Source organism: Helianthus annuus, chromosome 17, assembly GCF_002127325.2.
Source record: "Helianthus annuus cultivar XRQ/B chromosome 17, HanXRQr2.0-SUNRISE, whole genome shotgun sequence".
Classification (NCBI taxonomy): Eukaryota; Viridiplantae; Streptophyta; class Magnoliopsida; order Asterales; family Asteraceae; genus Helianthus; species Helianthus annuus.
In genome coordinates this window covers 96,815,829-96,835,390 of record NC_035449.2, presented here as the reverse complement: position 1 = coordinate 96,835,390, position 19,562 = coordinate 96,815,829, and the positions used below count along the sequence as shown (strand labels likewise).

General features: G+C 40.1%; 1 protein-coding gene and 1 long non-coding RNA gene across 8 annotated transcripts; one reads left to right on the top strand and one right to left on the bottom strand.

Annotated features, from left to right (window-relative positions):
- Positions 1 to 11,676: 11,676 nt before the first annotated feature.
- Positions 11,677 to 14,487, top strand: LOC110922083 (seed biotin-containing protein SBP65). The gene has a single exon (XM_022166411.2). It carries the CDS (start codon positions 11,782 to 11,784, stop codon positions 14,254 to 14,256), a length of 2,475 nt encoding a protein of 824 aa, XP_022022103.1. The 5' UTR covers positions 11,677 to 11,781; the 3' UTR covers positions 14,257 to 14,487.
- A 693-nt stretch (positions 14,488 to 15,180) lies between these two features.
- Positions 15,181 to 17,782, bottom strand: LOC110921793. 7 transcript variants are annotated; one of them, XR_004886651.1, is made up of 6 exons: positions 17,432 to 17,780; positions 16,664 to 16,855; positions 16,347 to 16,585; positions 15,895 to 16,254; positions 15,708 to 15,801; positions 15,181 to 15,544 (listed from the first exon to the last, which is right to left on the bottom strand). It is a non-coding gene; the product is annotated as an uncharacterized LOC110921793 (long non-coding RNA). The 7 variants fall into 7 exon arrangements; XR_004886649.1 differs by having other exon boundaries at positions 15,730 to 15,801; XR_004886650.1 differs by having other exon boundaries at positions 15,730 to 16,254; positions 16,664 to 16,938; positions 17,432 to 17,782.
- Between the last annotated feature and the right edge of the window lie 1,780 nt (positions 17,783 to 19,562).

Genomic DNA, 19,562 nt, shown 5'->3' with positions numbered 1-19,562 from the left:
ACGATATGTGCTAATTTCTTTCTATCCTTGTGTCGTATACTCGAATCTTACTTGTGTGTTGTATGTCCCCTCGTTTTAGGTCAACCTGCGAATTAAAACAATCCACCTGCCTGCACGTTTAAGATCTTTATGGATTGTAAGCTACATACCTTTAGTGGGACTGAAGGGGCTGTGGGGCTACTTCGATGGTTCGAGAAAGCTGAGTCAGTGTTCGCTATGTGTAATTGTCCCGTGGGGGACCGTGTGAAGTATGCTACAGGCACTTTGGAGGATGGTGCCTTAACTTGGTAGAATGCCCAGGTGCAGATGTTGGGCATCGAGATGGCTAATGCAACGACTTGGGATGATTTTAAAGAGTTGATGCGAGAAGAGTACTGTCCTCACGATGAGATTCAGAAGCTTGAGAATGAGTACTACGATTTGCAGATGGAAGGATCCGAGATCGAGGCTTACACGAAACGATCTCATTAGCTAGCAATTTTGTGCCCTAACCTGTATCGACCTCCACATCGACGAATTGAGTTGTATCTTAAGGGCCTAGCATCAGCTGTAAAGGGTTATATCACTGCTGCAAACCTTAACAATCTGCCCCAGATCATTCGTTTGGCACATAAGATTACTGACCAAGAGGTCGAGCGTGGCTCATTGCCGCCTCGAAAATCTGCTACGACCACTGCTGCTACAGCTACCACACCTGCTAGTGATAACAAGTGAAAATGGAACGATGCTGACAAAGCAACCAGTGCCAGTCAATCTCAGAAAAGGGCAGACAACAGTAACAACCGCAGTTTTAGCCAGTCGCCTTCGGTGAATCAGAATCAGAGTGACAATTCAAATCAGGGCTCCTACGCGGGAAAGCTACCAAAGTTTAATAAGTGTATGTTCCACCATCACGGGCCGTGCACTCGGGTATGTCACAGGTGCAACAAGGTAGGTCATATGGCTAAAGATTGTAGGGTCTAGATCCAAAAGCCGTCTCAGCAGCCGCAGCAACAGGGGGGCAACAGCCTCAACAGAATCAGGGTAATCGAAAGGGGTACTTTCTGTGTGGTGATGAGGGTCATTTTAAGAGGGATTGCCCTCAGCTTAATCAGAATGCTAGCAAGAACAACAATATTGGGAATGACAACAATGGGAACAATGGTGGGAACGGGGCACGTGGAAGAGTATTTACTATTGGCGCTGGGGGAAGCTCGCAATGATGGCAATGTTGAGACCGGTACGTCTTCTTTGAATGATCTTTTTACTTCTGTTTTATTCGACTTTGGTGCTGATTGGAGTTATGTGTCTTTGGGGTTCAGTCGTCAGTTAGGACTGACTCCCACACCTCTTGTAAATAAGCATGTAGTAGAATTAACTGATAGTAAATCGATAGAAGCTTCTCATGTTCTTTTTGGTTGTAAACTTGATCTCATGGGTCAAGTGTTCAACATTGACCTACCTCCCGACCCTCTTGTAAGTTTTGACGTGGTCGTTGACCTGGATTTGGTTATCTATGCATCAAGCGGAAATTCTCTGTAAAGAGAAAATCGTGCGTATCCCTCTCCCTAGTGGGGGAATACTTATCAGTTCAAGATCATCGTAGGGGTGCCACGGTTGGCATCATCTCAGCCATGAAAGCCCAGAAGTGTCTACGAAAGGGCTACCCTGCTATACTAGCTCTCGTCACCGATTCGCAACCTGAAGAAGGGAAGATCGAGTATCTTCCAGTTGTAATTCCCGATTGACCTTATGCAATTTCAGATTCCTTCTGGGATACAACAACCCCTTGGGTTCGCTGGATATTATCGCAGATTCATAATGGGATTTTTGAAGATTGCGCAACCTCAACCTCTTTAGCACAGCGGGGAGCTGTGAATGCATGGGAAATAAAACAGGAGAACGTCTTTTCGGCTTTTGAAACCCAACCCTGCAATGTACTGAGCACCACTTCTATCCGAGGGTACTGATGATTTGGCGGTATACCATGATGGTTCGAATCAGGGTCTCAATTGCACGCCGATGCAACATGAAAGGGGCGATGGCTTACGTGGTGGATTGACAGGAAGAATTGCGCGACTCATACCCTGGGGTAGAAGCCACGATCTCGGATTGGAGCTGGAGGCATTACTTGGACGGTACCAAATACATTACTTAGACCGATCACAAGGGCCTCCCGCGTATCGTTGTTTCAAAAGGACCTAAAGCAAGCAGTGACACCGTGGATAGAACTCTTGGATGAATACGACCGTGAAACCTGGGCGTGCACGAGTTTTGCAGCTCGCTATCGACTTTAACATACCCGATCAAATTCGTCCTGTTTACACCAAAAGGCTGAAGGAAGAGAAGTTTCAAGTTGGACCCATGCGGGGCATGGAGGAGCAACTTCTAACAAGTTGGACGATATTCGCTACTTCATGGAACGACTACGGATTCCACTACAACTGGGATTGAAGGCCTACACAGCGAAGCATGTGAACGACGTTTGACTTGTGCGAAAGTCAAGGTGGAACATCAGAAACCTTTTGGTTTGGTTCAGCAATCAGAAACACCTATTGGAGATTGGATAAACAGCCATGGATTTTGTCACAGGCCTACCTAAATCTCAGAACAGAATCGATATCACCTGAGTGATCGTTAATTGTCCCATGTAACCAGTACAGTCTATTGCAATCAAGGCAACTGACGAGTCTTCACAGCTTGTGAATATTCCGCTGAGAGAGGCGGCTTTTAGGCATGGGGTGCCAACTCCTGTTACCTCTGAATTTGATCTATGCGTGATTTATGTCAGGCAATACACAACACGATTGGCTCACGTCAGGACCAGAGCATTGCTTATCGCCATTGGGCAAACGACCAGAGAAAACGATCTCTCCTGACACTCGAAGACATGCGGCGAGCATGTGTGTGGCTTTGGTGCAAATTTGAAAGATTCTTACCTATGGTTGAGTACTACTGCGACAGTTATCATCTTGGTAACCAGACAGCTCTGTTGAGGCATTACATAGACAATAATGCCAACCTTCTTGTAGACTGAGATGGTTGACAACGTAATTACTGGTCCAGTACTGGTACTCGAAACTCTTGGGAAGGATGTTTGGATCGGGAGTCGATTGGCGACAACGCGTGACAGTCAGGAAAGCTGATAAACTTGGGAAACACTGGAAGATCGTTGTAGACAATCGTATCGTGTTAAAAGTCTCACCCTGGGAGGGTGTGGAATGCTTGGGAAGCATGGTGGGCTTAACTGACGTCACGATGGACCATTCAATAGTCTGGGAAGAATCGGTAGCGTAACCTATAAACTTGAGTTATCTGACGAATTAGGTAACATACACGATGTCATTCATATCTCGAACCTAAAGAAGCGTATGTTCGACGCAACACTTGTGATACCCTTGTTGAGGAACCCACTGTTAACACAGTCGAATTTCAATCGTGAGAGTTCGTTGGAACTCAAGATGTGGACCGAAGTTTCCGTGAGAACGCAAAGATCAGGTGAAGCTCTGTTATCCCCGATTGTTCAAACGGTGGGACCAGCTTTTGATAACATTGGCAAATTTCGGGACGAAATTTCTTTCAAGTTGAGGATGATGTGGCACCCAACTGACCTCGCAATCCTATTTTTACAATTTAGTTTACGTGGTGTCTGTGCAGTTATTTGGATGCTTAGTGATTGCGTATAATGCTTGATTATTATTTGTGATTATTATTTGTGTTGTATCACATATAGTTTAATTAGAGTTTCTCACTTCACTTTTTTGTGCCTACTTGTCAAATTTCGGGACGAAATTTCTTTCAAGTTGGGGATGATGTGACAACTCGAACTCTCAAGGTTAAAACATTCTGTTCTTGTATAATTCTGTTAAACTTAATTGCATGATAACTGATTAATTAACGCTTTGGGCCGCACATATTTTGGGCCACATGTTCACATTCTAAAAACCCTACACTATATCGGCCCATAACATTAAACATCCGAGCCCAATACACACTTTTGGTATACCAGGATCTCAGCCCAGCCTTGTAGCCCAAAGAAACTTCTTGACCGCTGGCCCACTTGTGTTTTTCTTAGCACTATATCTAAATGTTACGTAACTTCCTTATGCCTCACAATTTCATAATACAACAAACCCTATTCCTTCCCTGTTGTGCGACGGTAGAACCCCCCTGGATTTGCGGCTACAGGAGACTTCTTCCCCCTCTCACTTCGAAGCAGTAACCTTCCAGCAATAGGTTAGTGTAATATCTTTATGTCTTGAATCAAGTTTTTGTGTTATGCATGCCTAGTGTACCGATACATGATTATTATAATTGACTATGTTCGTTTTTGATGTGTATGTATGCATGTTTACGTAGTAGTCCTTGTTGATGAATATTAGGGTGCATGATAGTGTAAATTCTTGGTTTGGAATTGGCACGTTAATCTGATGGGATTGGGAATATGTGCATGGGTATAAACTATAGGGGTTTCGGGTTAGTAAGTCGGGTAACGACCGTTGGTTCAAGGAGTGTTATGTATTTATTTATATGTGCTGATTTGATGGGATCGAAACCTGTTTGAACAAAGGATTAGGCTGGCTAATTAGATGATTTCTTGGTTATGAAGAACTGATTTGTTAAGCAAGAGGTAACTGTTATGAACCAACCTGAAGGAATGATTGATTTGTGCTAGAATCAGGTTAATAAGGTTATGTGAAACTAGGAGATTGATTGCTCAATATGTCCAACTAATGCAATTCGTACGTGGTCAGTAATATGATGGGGCCGATGGACTTGAAGGGTTGCGTAGCCCATTAAGACGTGGCTGCCAAGCCCACTCCATTATATATGATTGATAATGTTAATTACCTATGATCAAGTAACTCACCAATTTCATGAAATATGTTAGTGGGCAGTAGAATTGTATTATGAATATGAGAGTTATCATATGTGTTATTAAGTGTGCCTCATATGTTTATTTGGACTTCATGGTTTAGTGAGTTGAATAAGTGGGCCGCGCCCCTTTTCTTTTGTATCAGTATTGGGCCTCGGCCCAACCGGCCAAAAATAGGAAATCAGGCCACCCCATACATGGACCGGGTAATATGGTTGGGTAGCATTTGTGTTGTGTGATAGTTATTTGGGCCGCATAAAGGGGTTGTGGTACACGGATAAGGTTTGGGACGTATGTGTTACTTCACTGTATCTAGTAATTGAAACAATTGATTGAGCATGATAGTTGTTTCAAATTAATTTAATATGTATGTGTGTTGAATTAAGTGAACAGATAGTTAAAGTATTAGACTATTATATGTGTGTATGTTAAATCAATAATGATTTGATGAATTATTTGATGTAATACAAGTTGGTTGTGAGTCTATTGTCTCGAACATACAGTAAGGATAAATAACTGTGTGTTGTGTGTTACTGCCTGCCAAAAAGTATTACATTAGACATCGGATTGTTTGGACATTAAGGTATTGCAAAACCCTACTCGCGTACTCACTATTATGACATTATACCTTAGGTCGCGAGTAACGGACTTAACATTTATTTAACGTTAGAAGTACATTATCAAACCGAGCACTCTAAGGTGAGTTCATCTCTCTTGAGCATGCGTCCCGGTGGTTGGGACAGTCAGTGGGTATCCGGGGGAGGAATAAGTCTTTTGGGTAAAAACGGGAATGTTGGATAATATACTCATCCTATCACCTATAAAGTCCCTTCGTGTTGTTTGGTTACCTGAGGGGTAACATGGTATTAGTTAGTAGTGCTACTTAGGTTTGGCAACCTCACCCCGTACCTGGGAGGACGGGTGTTGAACTAATGACCTAGTCATGACCAATGTTTTGATAGGAGCATTGGAGAAAGGGCAATGTAAATTAGGAGTCGTCTTGTATTCCGGGTATTATCAACATTACTTTCGGATTTAAATTCAATGGATTAAATTAAACACTTGGTAACCAACGTTTTCGTAAAACTATGAACTCACCAGCGTTGTCTAATACACTTGTTGCATGCTCGCAGGTCGTTAGATGTCTTGGATTTGGAACTTGCTGTCTGGAGTAGCTGGAGTGGTCATGGGTCGACTGGAGGGATTCATGTGAATGAACTATTGATATCATACATTGGTTTTTGAAACGATTTAACATTGGTTTACTATTTGCTTCCGCTGAACATGTTGGTTTTCATTTAAACTTATTGATGGTGTTTTTCATTATTAATTGAGGCTTTTATTTTGAAACTTGTATGGGTTCAATGTAATTACTGGCTCGTTGTTGGTACGTCACATGCCTAGCAGGGACATTCCCTAGGTGGTATTTTGGGGGTGTGACACTAACTATGTTAATACCCTAGAAGTTAATACCTCCAAACGTTAGAAAATAAAAAGTTAATACCTAGAAGGTATTTTAAACTATTAGTACCTAAGTATGTTATTTTGTGCAAACCAAAGGGACTAACTATGTAATTAACTCTAATTAAAAAGAATATACATGGAGTTTTTAGAAAAAAAAATAATAGTTTTGTCACATAATTTTTATACATTTGCATCCAAATCACTAACTCAATTTATTTTTTTGTTAAGGTGAAGGATGTTTTATATTTTATAAATTAAGACAGAAATTAATTTATAGCTTCTTTATATAAATCAGTTTTATAAAGAGAAAACATCATTGGTGTGGTAACATAACAATCGATTACTACTTTTAGTATTTATCAGTTGTAGAGATAGAAAAAAATTGTAAAACGTTACATAATTTTTAAATGTGTTGAGCACCTAGGAAATATGTTGGTAGAAATAAAATATTTATTTAATTAAGATTATGAGGGTAACTAACTAATACTTATTCTGAGTGGCTTGAGTAAAGAAACTTTTGGTTCATAGCATTATAATTACAATTTGGTAGGTAATTTTAAGGTTTGGTAACGATACGTTGTTTGATGAGGGGGGGGGGGGCACTGGCTTGTGTTTTTCCTTAGGAGCGAATTTAAAAGAGTAGAACATCATGAATTACAAACTTGGTACATATGATAAGATTTTTTTATTTGACCTTTTTCAATAAGGTCACCAACATTTTAGTTTTATAAAATTTAGAGGTCCAAGTATATTTTATTTTTATAAAACTAATCTATATAAAAAAATTAGAAGTTAATTTCTGTCTTAGTTTATAAAATCCTTCCCCTTAATAAAAAATTAACTTAGTTAGTGGTTGGATGAAAATTTATAAAAATTATGTGACAAATCTATTATTTTTTCATATAAAAATAGCATGTATATTCTTTTTTATTATATATGTAACAAAATCAATTAAATAAAAGAAATTTAAAAGAGTTTGAGTAAATTGCCAAAATCATCCCTGTGGTTTTATATTTGCCAGTTTCATCCAAATATCCTTAACTTAACAGAAAAAATAAACTAAGTTAGTGGTTTAGATGAAAATGGCAAAAAGTTACAAACGTTGGGGGCAATTTGGTACAAAAGTATCAATTTGGACGAAAATGGCAAACCTGCCCAAACCTCAGGGACGATTTTGGCAATTAACTCATTTAATAATAATAATATTTATTAGAGTAAAATGATCGGATAGTCCCTGTGGTTTTGTAAAGTAACACCTATAGTCCCAAACTTTTGGAAATTACACCGGTGCTCCTTGTGGTTTGACAGTTTGTTACTCGGATAGTCCTTGGAGTGGATGAGGGTTAGTTTTCTTCGTTAAGTTCATGTGAAATTACAAAATTACCCCTTGCTTTTATTAAAATATAAGAAAAATCCATACACACACTCGCTCTCTTTAAAACACACACTCTCTCTGACTCTCTCTCAGGAAAAACCCCACCACCACCTGCCGACACCAGCGCCACCACCTGCCACCACCCACCATCTTACCACCACCTACCCCACACCACCACCACCAACCCCACACCACCACCACTTGGGCTTGATTGAGAATGAGTTCAGATCCTCCCTTCTTTATTTATTTGGTCTCAAACGCCACCACTGGAGATAGAGAAAGAACGTGAGAGATGAGAGAGAGATCAGGGTGTCGGAGATAGAGAGAGAGAGAGAGAGAGAGAGTGAGAGATGAGAGAGAGAGATGGGTGTCGTCGATAGAGAGGGAGAGAATTTAAGAGGTGAGAGAGAGAGAGAGATCAGAGTAAATACGATAGAGTCACAACAACAATACCCTTCAAGTAAATACAACAAAGATGGCCAATGGAGTCACAACAAGAATCTTTAAACCCAAAGTTAGAGTCTTTAAGCCTTTTGACAATGTGGGTGATGATTTTGGGCAATTGGGTGTGTGTGGATTAGGTGTCAGATGCACAGAGGAACGAGAGGAGTTTGATTGCTTGTTTTTTGATGGTGGGTTTGTTGATGGTGGTGTCAGATGTGGATTCAAAGAGGGTGTTGAGGATGATAGGGATTGAGTCTGGTGAGGTGGTTTTGATAAGGGTTTGGACTTTGGAGATCTTGAATGGCTATGTGGTGGGTGTCTCTGTCTGTGCGTTTAGAGAGTGAGTTTAATAAAAGCAATGGGGTAATTTTGTAATTTCACATGGATTTAATGGAGAAAACTAACCCTTATCCACTCTAGGGACTGTCCGAGTAACAAACTGTCAAACCACAGGGAGCACCGGTGTAATTTTCAAAAGTTGGGGACTATATGTGTTACTTTACAAAACCACAGGGACTATCCAGGCATTTTACTCTATTTATTAATATCTAATTTAATATTATTGAATATAATAACAGATAAATATAAATGAATATATTTGTAAAAAAGAAAATACTTATCATTATCCAATACACAAATATATTTGTTTATAAATACAAGAGTAAATTGCCAAAATAGTCCCTGCGGTTTAGCCATATTTGTCATTTTTATCTAAAACGACTTTTTTATACCATATAGTCCTTCACTTTTGTGATTTTTTTTCTCTTTTTATACCATATAGTCCTTCACTTTTGTGATTGTTTTCCCTTTTTTATACCAAATGGTTCTTCACTTTTGTGATTTTTTCCCATTTGCATCCAAACGTCTGACTTTTTTTTGTCAAAATTGTCCGTGAGATTTGGGATCTTTTGTCATTTCCGATGACGATGACACCCAAATCACCATAGAGGATCAATTGGTCTCGCAGGCAACTAAATTTAAATATTTGGGATCGTTTGTACAAAGGGATGGTGACATAGACAGTGATGTTACCCATCGCATACAGGCTGGCTGGTGTAGATGGAGGGCAGCCAGTGGAGTATTGTGCGATAGGAGGTTCCCAACTAAACTAAAGGGGAAATTTTACAGGGTAGCAGTTAGGCCAGCTATGCTATATGGAACAGACTGTTGGGCTATCAAGAAGACGCAAACGCGCAAGATGGAGGTAGCAGAGATGAGGATGTTGCGGTGGATGTGTGGACACACGAGATTGGATCGGATAAGAAATGAGGTTTTTAGGGAGAGATTAGGAGTGGCTAGTATAACGGATAAGATTAGGGATGGGAGATTGAGATGGTTTGGGCATGTGAAGCGGAGGCAAACGACAGCACCAGTTAGAGTAGTGGAAACCCTTACTGTGGAGGAGGGGGGGGGGGAGAGGAAGAGCCAGACCTAAACTGACATGGGAAGAGCAGATTAGGCATGATTTACTAGAGTTGCATCTTTCTGAGGACATGGTCCAAGATAGAACTTCGTGGAGGCGTATGATTAGGGTTAAGGACTTCTAGAGGATATTGCAGTAACGTCCTAGGTGTATTTTAGGGACGTATGTTTTTCTTATTCTCTAAATGACTTTACCGGTGATTGACTTCTTGTGTATATGCCTGAATGATGTAGTATGCTATTATACATGATGTACATTATACTGTGTCACTCGGATCTCTCTCTTGGTATAGGTGACTTCTTTTTTCTATATTCTTTGACTTGATGTGTTGGTTTGTTGTTTGTTTTTGAGCCGATGGTCTCTTCTGGAAGCAGCCTCTCTATCCACAGGGATAGAGGCAAGGTCTGTCTACATCCCACCCTCCCCAGACCCTATGAGTAGCTTTGCTATTTGTGGGGTTTACTGGGTATGGTTGTTGTTGTTGTTGTCATTTTCATCCAAATGTTTCATAGAAAAAATAAAACAAATTAGACGTTTGAATGAAAATGACAAAAATTCCCAAAAGTAAAGGACTATATGGTACAAAAAAGTTGTTTTGGATACAAATATGTTTATCATCACGGCTGACCCTAGGGGTGGGGGAGCCGCACCCCCGGTCTAGGCCTGTTATACTTGGAGGCCCTAAATTTTTGTTATAGTTTATATATATGTTTGTAGTTTGTAACTTAGTTGTTGATAATCGCTAATGCTTTGGTGGTTTTGGTTTGTATTGTTTTAAGGGATTGTTTGGGTTAAGATTCCATATGCCCTCATATTTTGCCTCGTTTTCTTTTCCCTGATCCTCTCATTCCTTATCCCCTTGCTTCTTTTTCTTTCTCTTATTCTGTTTTCATTTACAACGGCCTAGAGATGGAAAACATATTCTCCGAAAACCATGTGTAGTGGTTTGGGTGAATAATGCCTCAATCTTTGGGTGTTTTCCGCTATGTGACAGTACAGTGACTGTACTGTCAGCAAGGTGCATTATTGGGGTTTTTCTAAAATGGGTGTGGGGATGTGGGTATTATGTTAAAGGGTGTAAATAATTAAATAAAAATAAAAAAATCAACAAAAAAACCTATTGGATTAAAAAAGGGAATCTTAAATGCTATTGGCCAAACACATATGTTGAGGGCGTCGTTTAAAACACGCCAAGGGAATTTTTTTTCAAAAAAAAAAACGCAAAAAACACCCCATGTAATGGGTCTTCGGCGTTATTAGGCGTTTTTTTTAATTTAAAAAAAAACGCCCTACTACATATGGTCTAACATAGGTTTAAAGTTGTACTGTATGATCATGTTTTACCATTCATGAATATCTTCTTTTAACATGGTTATAAAGTTGTACGATGTTTCTAAAATCACCTCACCATTCTTGTGACATATGTATCAAGTCATTTTACTTTGGATTTGATTTTTATTTTTTTACTTATCTAACTAAATCATTTTTAATAATTTTTAAATTGCGTTTTATTATCTAAATAATATTTAATTAGAAAAACTAACGAACTGAACACGTCCCGGTGCCTTTTTCTGCATATTACGACTATATCTTTTGAGCACTAATTGATTAACTGTTAGAATTGGGTGTCTTGTTGAATCCTAAATTGGGTGTTTTGTTGAACGTAATTGTTAGTTGTTTGAATTAAGTAATTGTTAATGATTTTTTACTTTTGAATTATCGGTTAATTATTATGGTATGTTATTCTAATACTATGATTTTGCCATGTTTATTGCTTTAAATATGTTTAAAAAGTTAGCTTATATAATACGTTACCGTCTAAGGTCCTTACTTATTTATTTATTTATTTATTTATTTTTGTCTCGTACAGGATACTTAGCGTCTAAGGGCAAACTTCGTATGATGGAATCAAAGATATGCACCAACCACCGCCCAACAGCTGACTCACTCACCCCCCCTCACCTCTCCCGCCACGTCACCTCATCGCCCAACAGCTGACTCACTCATCCCCTCCCCCCTTTCCCGCCACGTGACCTCATCATTACCTTGAAACCGACATCTTTGTTATTTAAATACCCCGTCACTTTTTCCACAACATCATCGTCATCATCAAGACAGACGTGAAATCTTCAAATCTACCATCACATTTTGATAAATATTATATTACATACATACACATATTCTATATCAACTTTTGTCACCAAAAGAATACGTGAAACCATGGCTTCAGAGCAGCTGATCAGGAGGAATAAGAATTACAATAACAAGGCTCATGATCAAGTCGAGCAAGGTCAGGTCCCACAAGTAGCTCACTTTGAATCACTCACCGTCATGCAGGAACCAGGTGGGCAACCGGGTTCCGCCGCCGTAGTCCACCGTGTCGAAGAAACCATGTATGGCACAGCTGGTGGTGGCATACACGATCAAAGTAGAACACAGAGATATGACACCCAAGGCCAGAGGCAGCAGAAGGGTGCACAACAACAAAGTAGTGACCAAGCCAGAAAGAACAATTATGGTGCAACCCAAACAAAAGCAGATCATAAAGGTGCACTACAAGCTGGTGACCAGTCAAAAAAGAACAATTATGGCGCAACTCAAAGAAGTCAATATACTGCAGAAAATACCAGTGGATTCACAGATGTGGGTAAACGTGGAGCAGTCGCCGGAAAAAATATTGCAATGGAAACCGGACAGACTGCGGCAGAGTTTGCCGGTAAGGCTGCGGGTGTGGCAACGGATGCGGCAGTCACCGGTACGAATATTGCAATGGCAACCGGAAAGACTGCAGCTGAGTTAGCTGGCAAGGCTGCAGGTGTAGCGGCAGACGCGGCAGTCACCGGTACAAATATTGCAATGGCAACAGGAAGAACTGCGGCCGAGTTGGCTACCGGTGCGGCAGTCACCGGTACAAACATTGCAATGGAAACCGGAAAAACTGCCGCAGGGTTAGCGGGTAAGGCTGCAGGTGTCGCGGTGGATACAGCTGTTACCGGTACAAACATTGCAGTGGAAACCGGAAAGACTGCCGCAGAGCTTGCGGGCAAGGCTGCAGGTGTGGCGGTGGATGCAGCTGTGACCAGTAAAGATGTTGCAGTAGGAACCGGAAGGACTGCCGGTAAGTTTGCCGGGAAGGCTGCAGGTGTGGCTGGGGACGCAGCTTTGGTTGCTGGGTGGAGCGCGGCAGAGTTTGCTAGTGACACAAAAGAAGGTGTAAAAGAGAGTATGGAAAATTTGAACTATGGAGTAGCAAGAGCTGTGGATGGTACTGCTGTGGCGGCGGAAACAGCTGCTGAAAAAGCACTCGGAGTTGCGGAAACTGCAGTTGATGCCGGCAAAAAAGGGGCCGGTTATGTCGGGCAGACAATGGTTAGAGGAAAAGATGTTACATTGCAAACTGGAAAAACTACTGCTGGCTATGTCGGAAAGGCTGCGGAGAGTGCGGCTGAGTTTGCTAGTGACACATCAGCTGGTGTGAGGGAGACAGTTGAAAGCGTCAACTACGGAGTCGGAGGTGTTATCGAAGGGGCAGCGGTGGCAGCCGAAAAGGTAGGAGGAACGGTACTTGGAGTAGCTGGAGCAGTAGTGGATATTGGGAAGAAAGGAGCTGGGTATGTCGGAGGCGCTACTAAAGACGCAACTTTAGTAGCTGGGCGGAGTGCGGCCGAGTTGGCTAGTGGTGCGGCAGCTGGTGTGACGGAGTCTATGGAAAATATAAATTATGGAGTTGGAGGATTAGTAGAGGGTACAGCTTTGGCTACCGAAAATGTTGCACGAAAAACATTAAATACTGTGGTGGATGTGGGCAAGAAAGGGGTGGATGTTGGCAAGAAAGGGGCTGGCTACATAGGAGAAAAGGCCGTTGCGGGCAAAGATATCACGTTGGAGAGTGGAAAAGCGGCAGCTGGTTATGTGGGTAAGGGAGTGGAAGTGGTGAAAGATGCAGCTTTGGCTGGTGGATGGGGTGCAGCAGAGTTGGCTAGCGACACAGCTGCGGGTGTAACCGAGTCGATGGACACTCTGAACGAGGGGGTTGCAGGATTGGTCGAGGGTACAGCTGTGACAACCGAAACCGTTGCACAAAAAACAGCCGATACAGTGGTGGATGTGGGCAAGAAAGGGGCTCGCTACATTGGACAAAAGGCCGCTGCAGGCAAAGACATTACGCTAGAGAGTGGAAAAGCGGCCGCTGGTTATGTTGGTAAGGGAGCTGGAGTGGTGAAAGATGCGGCTTTGGTTGGTGGATGGAGCGCGCTTGAGTTAGCTAGCGACACAACAGAAGGTTTATCAGAGTCGATGGAAGATGTCAATGCCGGAGTTGCAGGGTTTGTCGAGAACGCAGCTGTCGCGACAGAAGTAGCAGCTGGGAAAGCAACTGGATTAAAAGATACTGCGGTAGATGCGGGCAAAGAGGGGGCGAATATTGCGTTGGAAACAGGTAAAAAGGGGGCGGGTATTGCGTTGGAAACAGGGAAAACTACTGCGGGGTATGTTGGCAGGGCTGCGGACGCAGCTCGGGCATCCGGACGGGCTGAAGGCGCACGGGGCGCAACCGAGTTTGCTAGTGACACAAATGCTGGGGCAAAACCCAAGGGGATTGTGATGGAAAGAGAGAAGATTACTATTGATTCTGCTCAAAGAGGGAAGACCGAAAAGGAGACCAAGAGAGTGTACAATGAAGGTTATCGTCAGTAGGGTATGAAGGACATAGCAAGTGGGTGAATGGAAAGAGATTTCAAAGGTGTTGGGACATGAAGTTGGTGAATAATGTTGACATAGTTGTGAAGGTTTTGTTTTAATGTTCTGTATAAGTGTCGTTTGGTTTTTGTTGAAATAAATTATTATGTAGTTTGCAACTGTTTCTTGTTTTGTACTAGTCAGTTTAGTTTTAGTAGTGTTATTGGGCTATCGAGTTTTGTTATACCAGATTTGGGTTATGTTGGTGGTTTAGTTTTAGTAGTGTTATTGGGCTATCGAGTTTTGTTATACCAGATTTGGGTTATGTTGGTGGGTATAATATAATGAATAGTTACAGGTATTTTTAATCGATAGTAGGTCTAATAAATAGTTGCAACAGTCTTTCTTGAGAACCTAAAATTAACCGTCAAAAGTAGTTAGTAAGTTTTATTATGGTGAAAGAGCTCACAATGAGAAAGATATGTGTTTCGTATAATCTAATCTCCACACATCACATAGTTGTGTTTAAATATACCCACTGCAAGGCCCACAGTTGGAGTGTCATCTCCTGTATGAGAACCATGTGAAGTGTGTTTCGCACATTTGTAACGCAAATCAAAAAATGCAGATTCAATAGTACACCCAGCGTTGTGTTTAGAATAAAACCTTTTAAAGTAAAAACTCAGTTGGTGATTGCTTTTATTCAGATAAAGAGGTCGTAATAGCTTGGTGCACTAAACCACATCATATGCAATATGTTTCTAACACCCGTCAAACATTACCACTTACGTGATCTTTTATAAGCAATGGCCTCTATTAAACAGGTTGGTAATTATACTATTAGGTGTTCAAATTGTTCAAACTCCCTAAACAGTCTAAATCGAAGCAGGTCGTCCTGTTTCAACTGTAGACGTCTTGGTTGACGGTTTGACAAGTGCTTGGTTCCTTAAAAATTGTATTTATTTCTAAACACTATTAATATATGAAAAGCTGCTTGACTTATTTTTATGAATTACAACTTTAATGCACACTTGAGTCTGGCTGTTGGCAGCCTCAAATTTCGACCTTGTGAGAGTGAGATTCAAATGTTTAGCACCAGATACATGGCAAGTTATTATCAGTCTAGGTTGTTGATGACAGCTCAATTTTAGCATTCTTGATAGCTTCCTAAGCCTCTAGAGGCAAGCTTGTCTTTTGTCAAGTCTATTCCCTTTGTTTTCTTAAACTCTCTAACCAAGTGATCCAACATGGCATTATCAAAGTCTTGTCCTCCGTAAAACAAACGTACACCATTGTTCCCTTTTACCTATATATACAAAAACAATTAGTATATATGATATATCCACTTAGCAAGATCTGTGACTAAAGTGTACAGTGTACCAGTTTGATATATGTAGCCAAGATATGTAACTAAAGTGTACAGTGCACCTTCTAAGTGTATAATTTGAGTTTAGAGTTAAATAACATACAAAAGAGTTAAGATTTTGAAACCTTTATTGCGAGAACCATTCTTGAACATCGTACTGAAGTGATCATTGCGAAATAACACACAAAGTTCGCGATCTTTTAGACCATCTCGCAAGCAATGCAACAACAGTTGAATTCACAATCTTGTTTTAACAGAAATATATAACACGCTGAATGAGCAATACATACCCCCATACACAATCAAATGACTCGCATTGTTGTTGAGAAAGTTATTTATCAGTTGCCCTGAATGAAAAGATCAGCCACTTTAAGCATTTGCTTGAACAAAAAGTGTCAAAGATGAGCATGTTTCATCTGATGTTGTTTCACCAAGTTACCCAATCACCATCGTGCCTGATCCTTGATCCGCTATCACCACCATCAGACATTTATGTTTCTTTCACTACTTCAGTAAGAGAATTCCGCCAACAGCGATCGGTGAAGATGGAGATCGCCTCAGGAGCGGTTTCTAGAAGTCTTCGCCACCAACATCAAATGCGGTACAATCCTATAACAGCCTCCGATGAGTGAATCGGCGATGTTGGCTTCCTGCATTTTACAAGAGTGATGGTTGCATTGCAGTAAGAATAGTCAACTACGGTTGTCTAGAAAGCCAAGCACTCAAAGTAGAAGGCACGAACCTTGTGCTGTTAATGTACGATAAAATCCTTTTCCTACTTTTCTCCCGACGATAGCAGCTGGGATCACAAACGGGATTGCAACGTCGACGCCTTCATCTACAAGGATCATCCCTTCTCCACTGGCTGCTTTGACTATTTGACTTTTAGCCACCTTTGACTCGGATGAACGCTCTGCGTGTCTGCTTAACAACACCTTCCCTCGTGTCTTGGTGTAGTTTAACGAGCTTTCTAGGCAGTAGCTGCACCGAGAACATAGAGGTTTAGCACTTCACTTTACGCTTTATAACCGTCTACTTTGTAACAATTAACAGAGGTACCTGTTGCTTCACCTGGATCAATAGGGAGTGAAGAAACCCCCATTTTCTATTGAAGCAGAAATCATTCTTGCATGCAGGGGCTGTCGTGTTAAGTGCACTGAGACTTTGACCCTTGCAAGCATCAAAATGAAGGGAAAGGAAGAGTGCTTACTGTTATATTATCACCAACATCCGTCTTGACAAGTGCCATGGCTGCTCCGAATCCGTCATCAGGCAAGAAAACTAAATTGTAAGACGTTGAACGACTAACAGGCAAAGACTGAAAGTGCCACTAGCTATTCAATTTACATCTCGCACCCATCAGTAAAGACAGATAAGTTCACATCAAAGCAAGACCATACCAAAGTGTACCTAAAAAACTTCAGACATATTGGTGGAACTCCATCTCTATAGTTTATTAAGCAATAATTTTGAACTAATTAGGTTTTGGTTCAGACTTCAGATTCTAGATCTAACTCCATCCATGCACTAATTCATCTATATTCTTAACAAAGTGATCGAATTAATCACATGAAACACTACAACATCAACACACAAACAAAAAAACAAACAAGCGAGCGAGCCAATGATCAACATACACAACACCAAATCAAACAATATCTTTCACCTTAGTGCAACTATATTGATGCCATTTAGCAAATATTTTCCTAATTCCAGGTTCTAAACCACAGATGAATATGTATATAGCGTAGAATTCAGACATTTCTTCCAGATTTTTAACCTGATCGAATAAGATTTGAAACCAATTGCAATATTCTTTAACAATACCTTCTTGGCTAATTGCCATAATCTTCTCCAATGCGAATTCCATGTTGATTTGTTGCTGAACTTGAAACCCAGAAATGATTTATACTTCAAATGGTGCAGTTCTTGAATAAAATTGATTCGGAATTGGATTTGTTGTTTGTCGAATCGAACCGAACCGTTGATTCCAGTAAATTTCTTCTACAAAGCCCAATTCTAGAAACCAAATCAAGACCGTTGATTTTGTAGCCCTAATTCCAGGGATTACTCACGATTGTAATGATATTATTGCTGCCAAACCCACCCACAAGTCAAGAGGATGATTGCTCGAATACCATTGTTACGTATCAGTTTGGGCATGTTTGGCTAAGCTTTTTGAACCAACTTATTGACTTATTGGTTTTTTTAAAAAACCAACAAGTCAAAATAGTGTTTGGCTAATTGAAAAGTCCTTTTCAAAACAACTTTTCGATAGGGAGAAAAAGTCATTTTTGAAAAGTCAGAAATTTATGACTTTTTTGTGCTTTTCAACACAATTACAAATTTACCCCCTACCAAACAACTTTTTTTACCCCTATCAAACAACTTTTCAATATGAAGAATGTCCTTTTTAGTAATTTTGGTTTTTCCCATCCAATAAGCTAATCCAAACACTTTTTTGAAAACTTCTTTTCAAAAAGTCATAAGTCAATAAGTCATTTTAACAAAAAGTCCTTTTTGAGTTAAATAAGCTTAGCCAAACATGCCCTTTGTTTGTGATCGATAAAAGAGAAGAAAGAAACACAGAGAAGAAGAGGAAACTCTCAAATCATCGATGGTTTCATTACAAAAGACTAGTTACATCTACAACCCTCTCATTATTCTATTATTACAATTGAACCCCTCTACTATTTAATACCTAACATTTCTAAAACAACAAAGTTCCTATAAGACTTGAAATTGTTAACCGGACCTCCATTTCTATAGTTTGTCACGCAATAATTTCAAACAAATCAATCCCTGGCCTCTAGTTCAGCTTCTAGCCCTAATTTTATCTGTGCTCTTTTAGAGCATTCACATCCCTTCCCCTGTTTATGTGGAAGAGATTTGTATATTATGAAAAGTGGTTAAGGGTTGTGAGCGTAAGTGAAAGAAAATGTAATGATAAAATATTGTGTTTTTAGTGGAACTAGTGGGAATGCCCGCGTTTTGCCGTGAGTATTTGTGTTTTCTGACGCATGTTGTTATTGTTGCGTGGCGGATTTTGCGTAATTTTTTTAAATACCAATTTGCTAAGACAAGTAATATATCAATCACAAAGAGCAATCGAGTATAAACCAATAAATTGACATAAGAAACAACAATACAAGAGATTGTAGATGACATCCCTCTGTCCAAAAAATAAATAGACACAATGTTACAACACAGTTTTTATAGGAGTTTTTTGCGCGTAGTTTAGGCGGGATTTTTTTATTGTAATAAATGATAGTAATAAAGTAACCGTCTTTTCAGTTACTGTTTTTGTATTTACTGTTTTGATCAGCTTTATCAGTTTTATAGGTGATAGACGTCACATTTTCTAAGTTTGACGTTTTTTTAAATGGCGTTATGCAGACCAAGATGACAAAATACAATAACGGAGAAAATAAAATATTAAGCAGGAAAAATATTTTTTGTTATTTCTGCTGTTTTGTAAGCAATAATCTTTTTTAGTATTTTTTGGCGTTTTGCAAATAAGTAGAGAGATATATCATTTAATTATCTTAGAAAAAAAAGAAGATTACACAAAAGAAAAAAAGAAAAAAAAATTAAAACTCTTCGTCAGAAGGTACTTTATCCGAAAAGTATCCATCACTTGCGTCATCTTCTTCCTCGGAGTCTTCATCTGGATCTTCACTCATGTTATCACCTTCACCTTCACCGGCTTCCTGTCCCTGAAGATTTTGAAGCCTCCACTTGAACATGTTTTGCATTAACTCCAATTTTGAGTCCATTTCTGTGTTCACACAAGTGGCGTTATGTAATTCTTCCATGAAACCAAGCCCCTGATTTGTCATGATATTTTCAAGCCAGTAGACTTCTTGCTCTCCGCTGTCGTATATAACGGTCACCATGTCTGTTTAATCATCAAAACACCATGATGTCATGACAGGGTCCGGCTTTACATCTTCTTTGA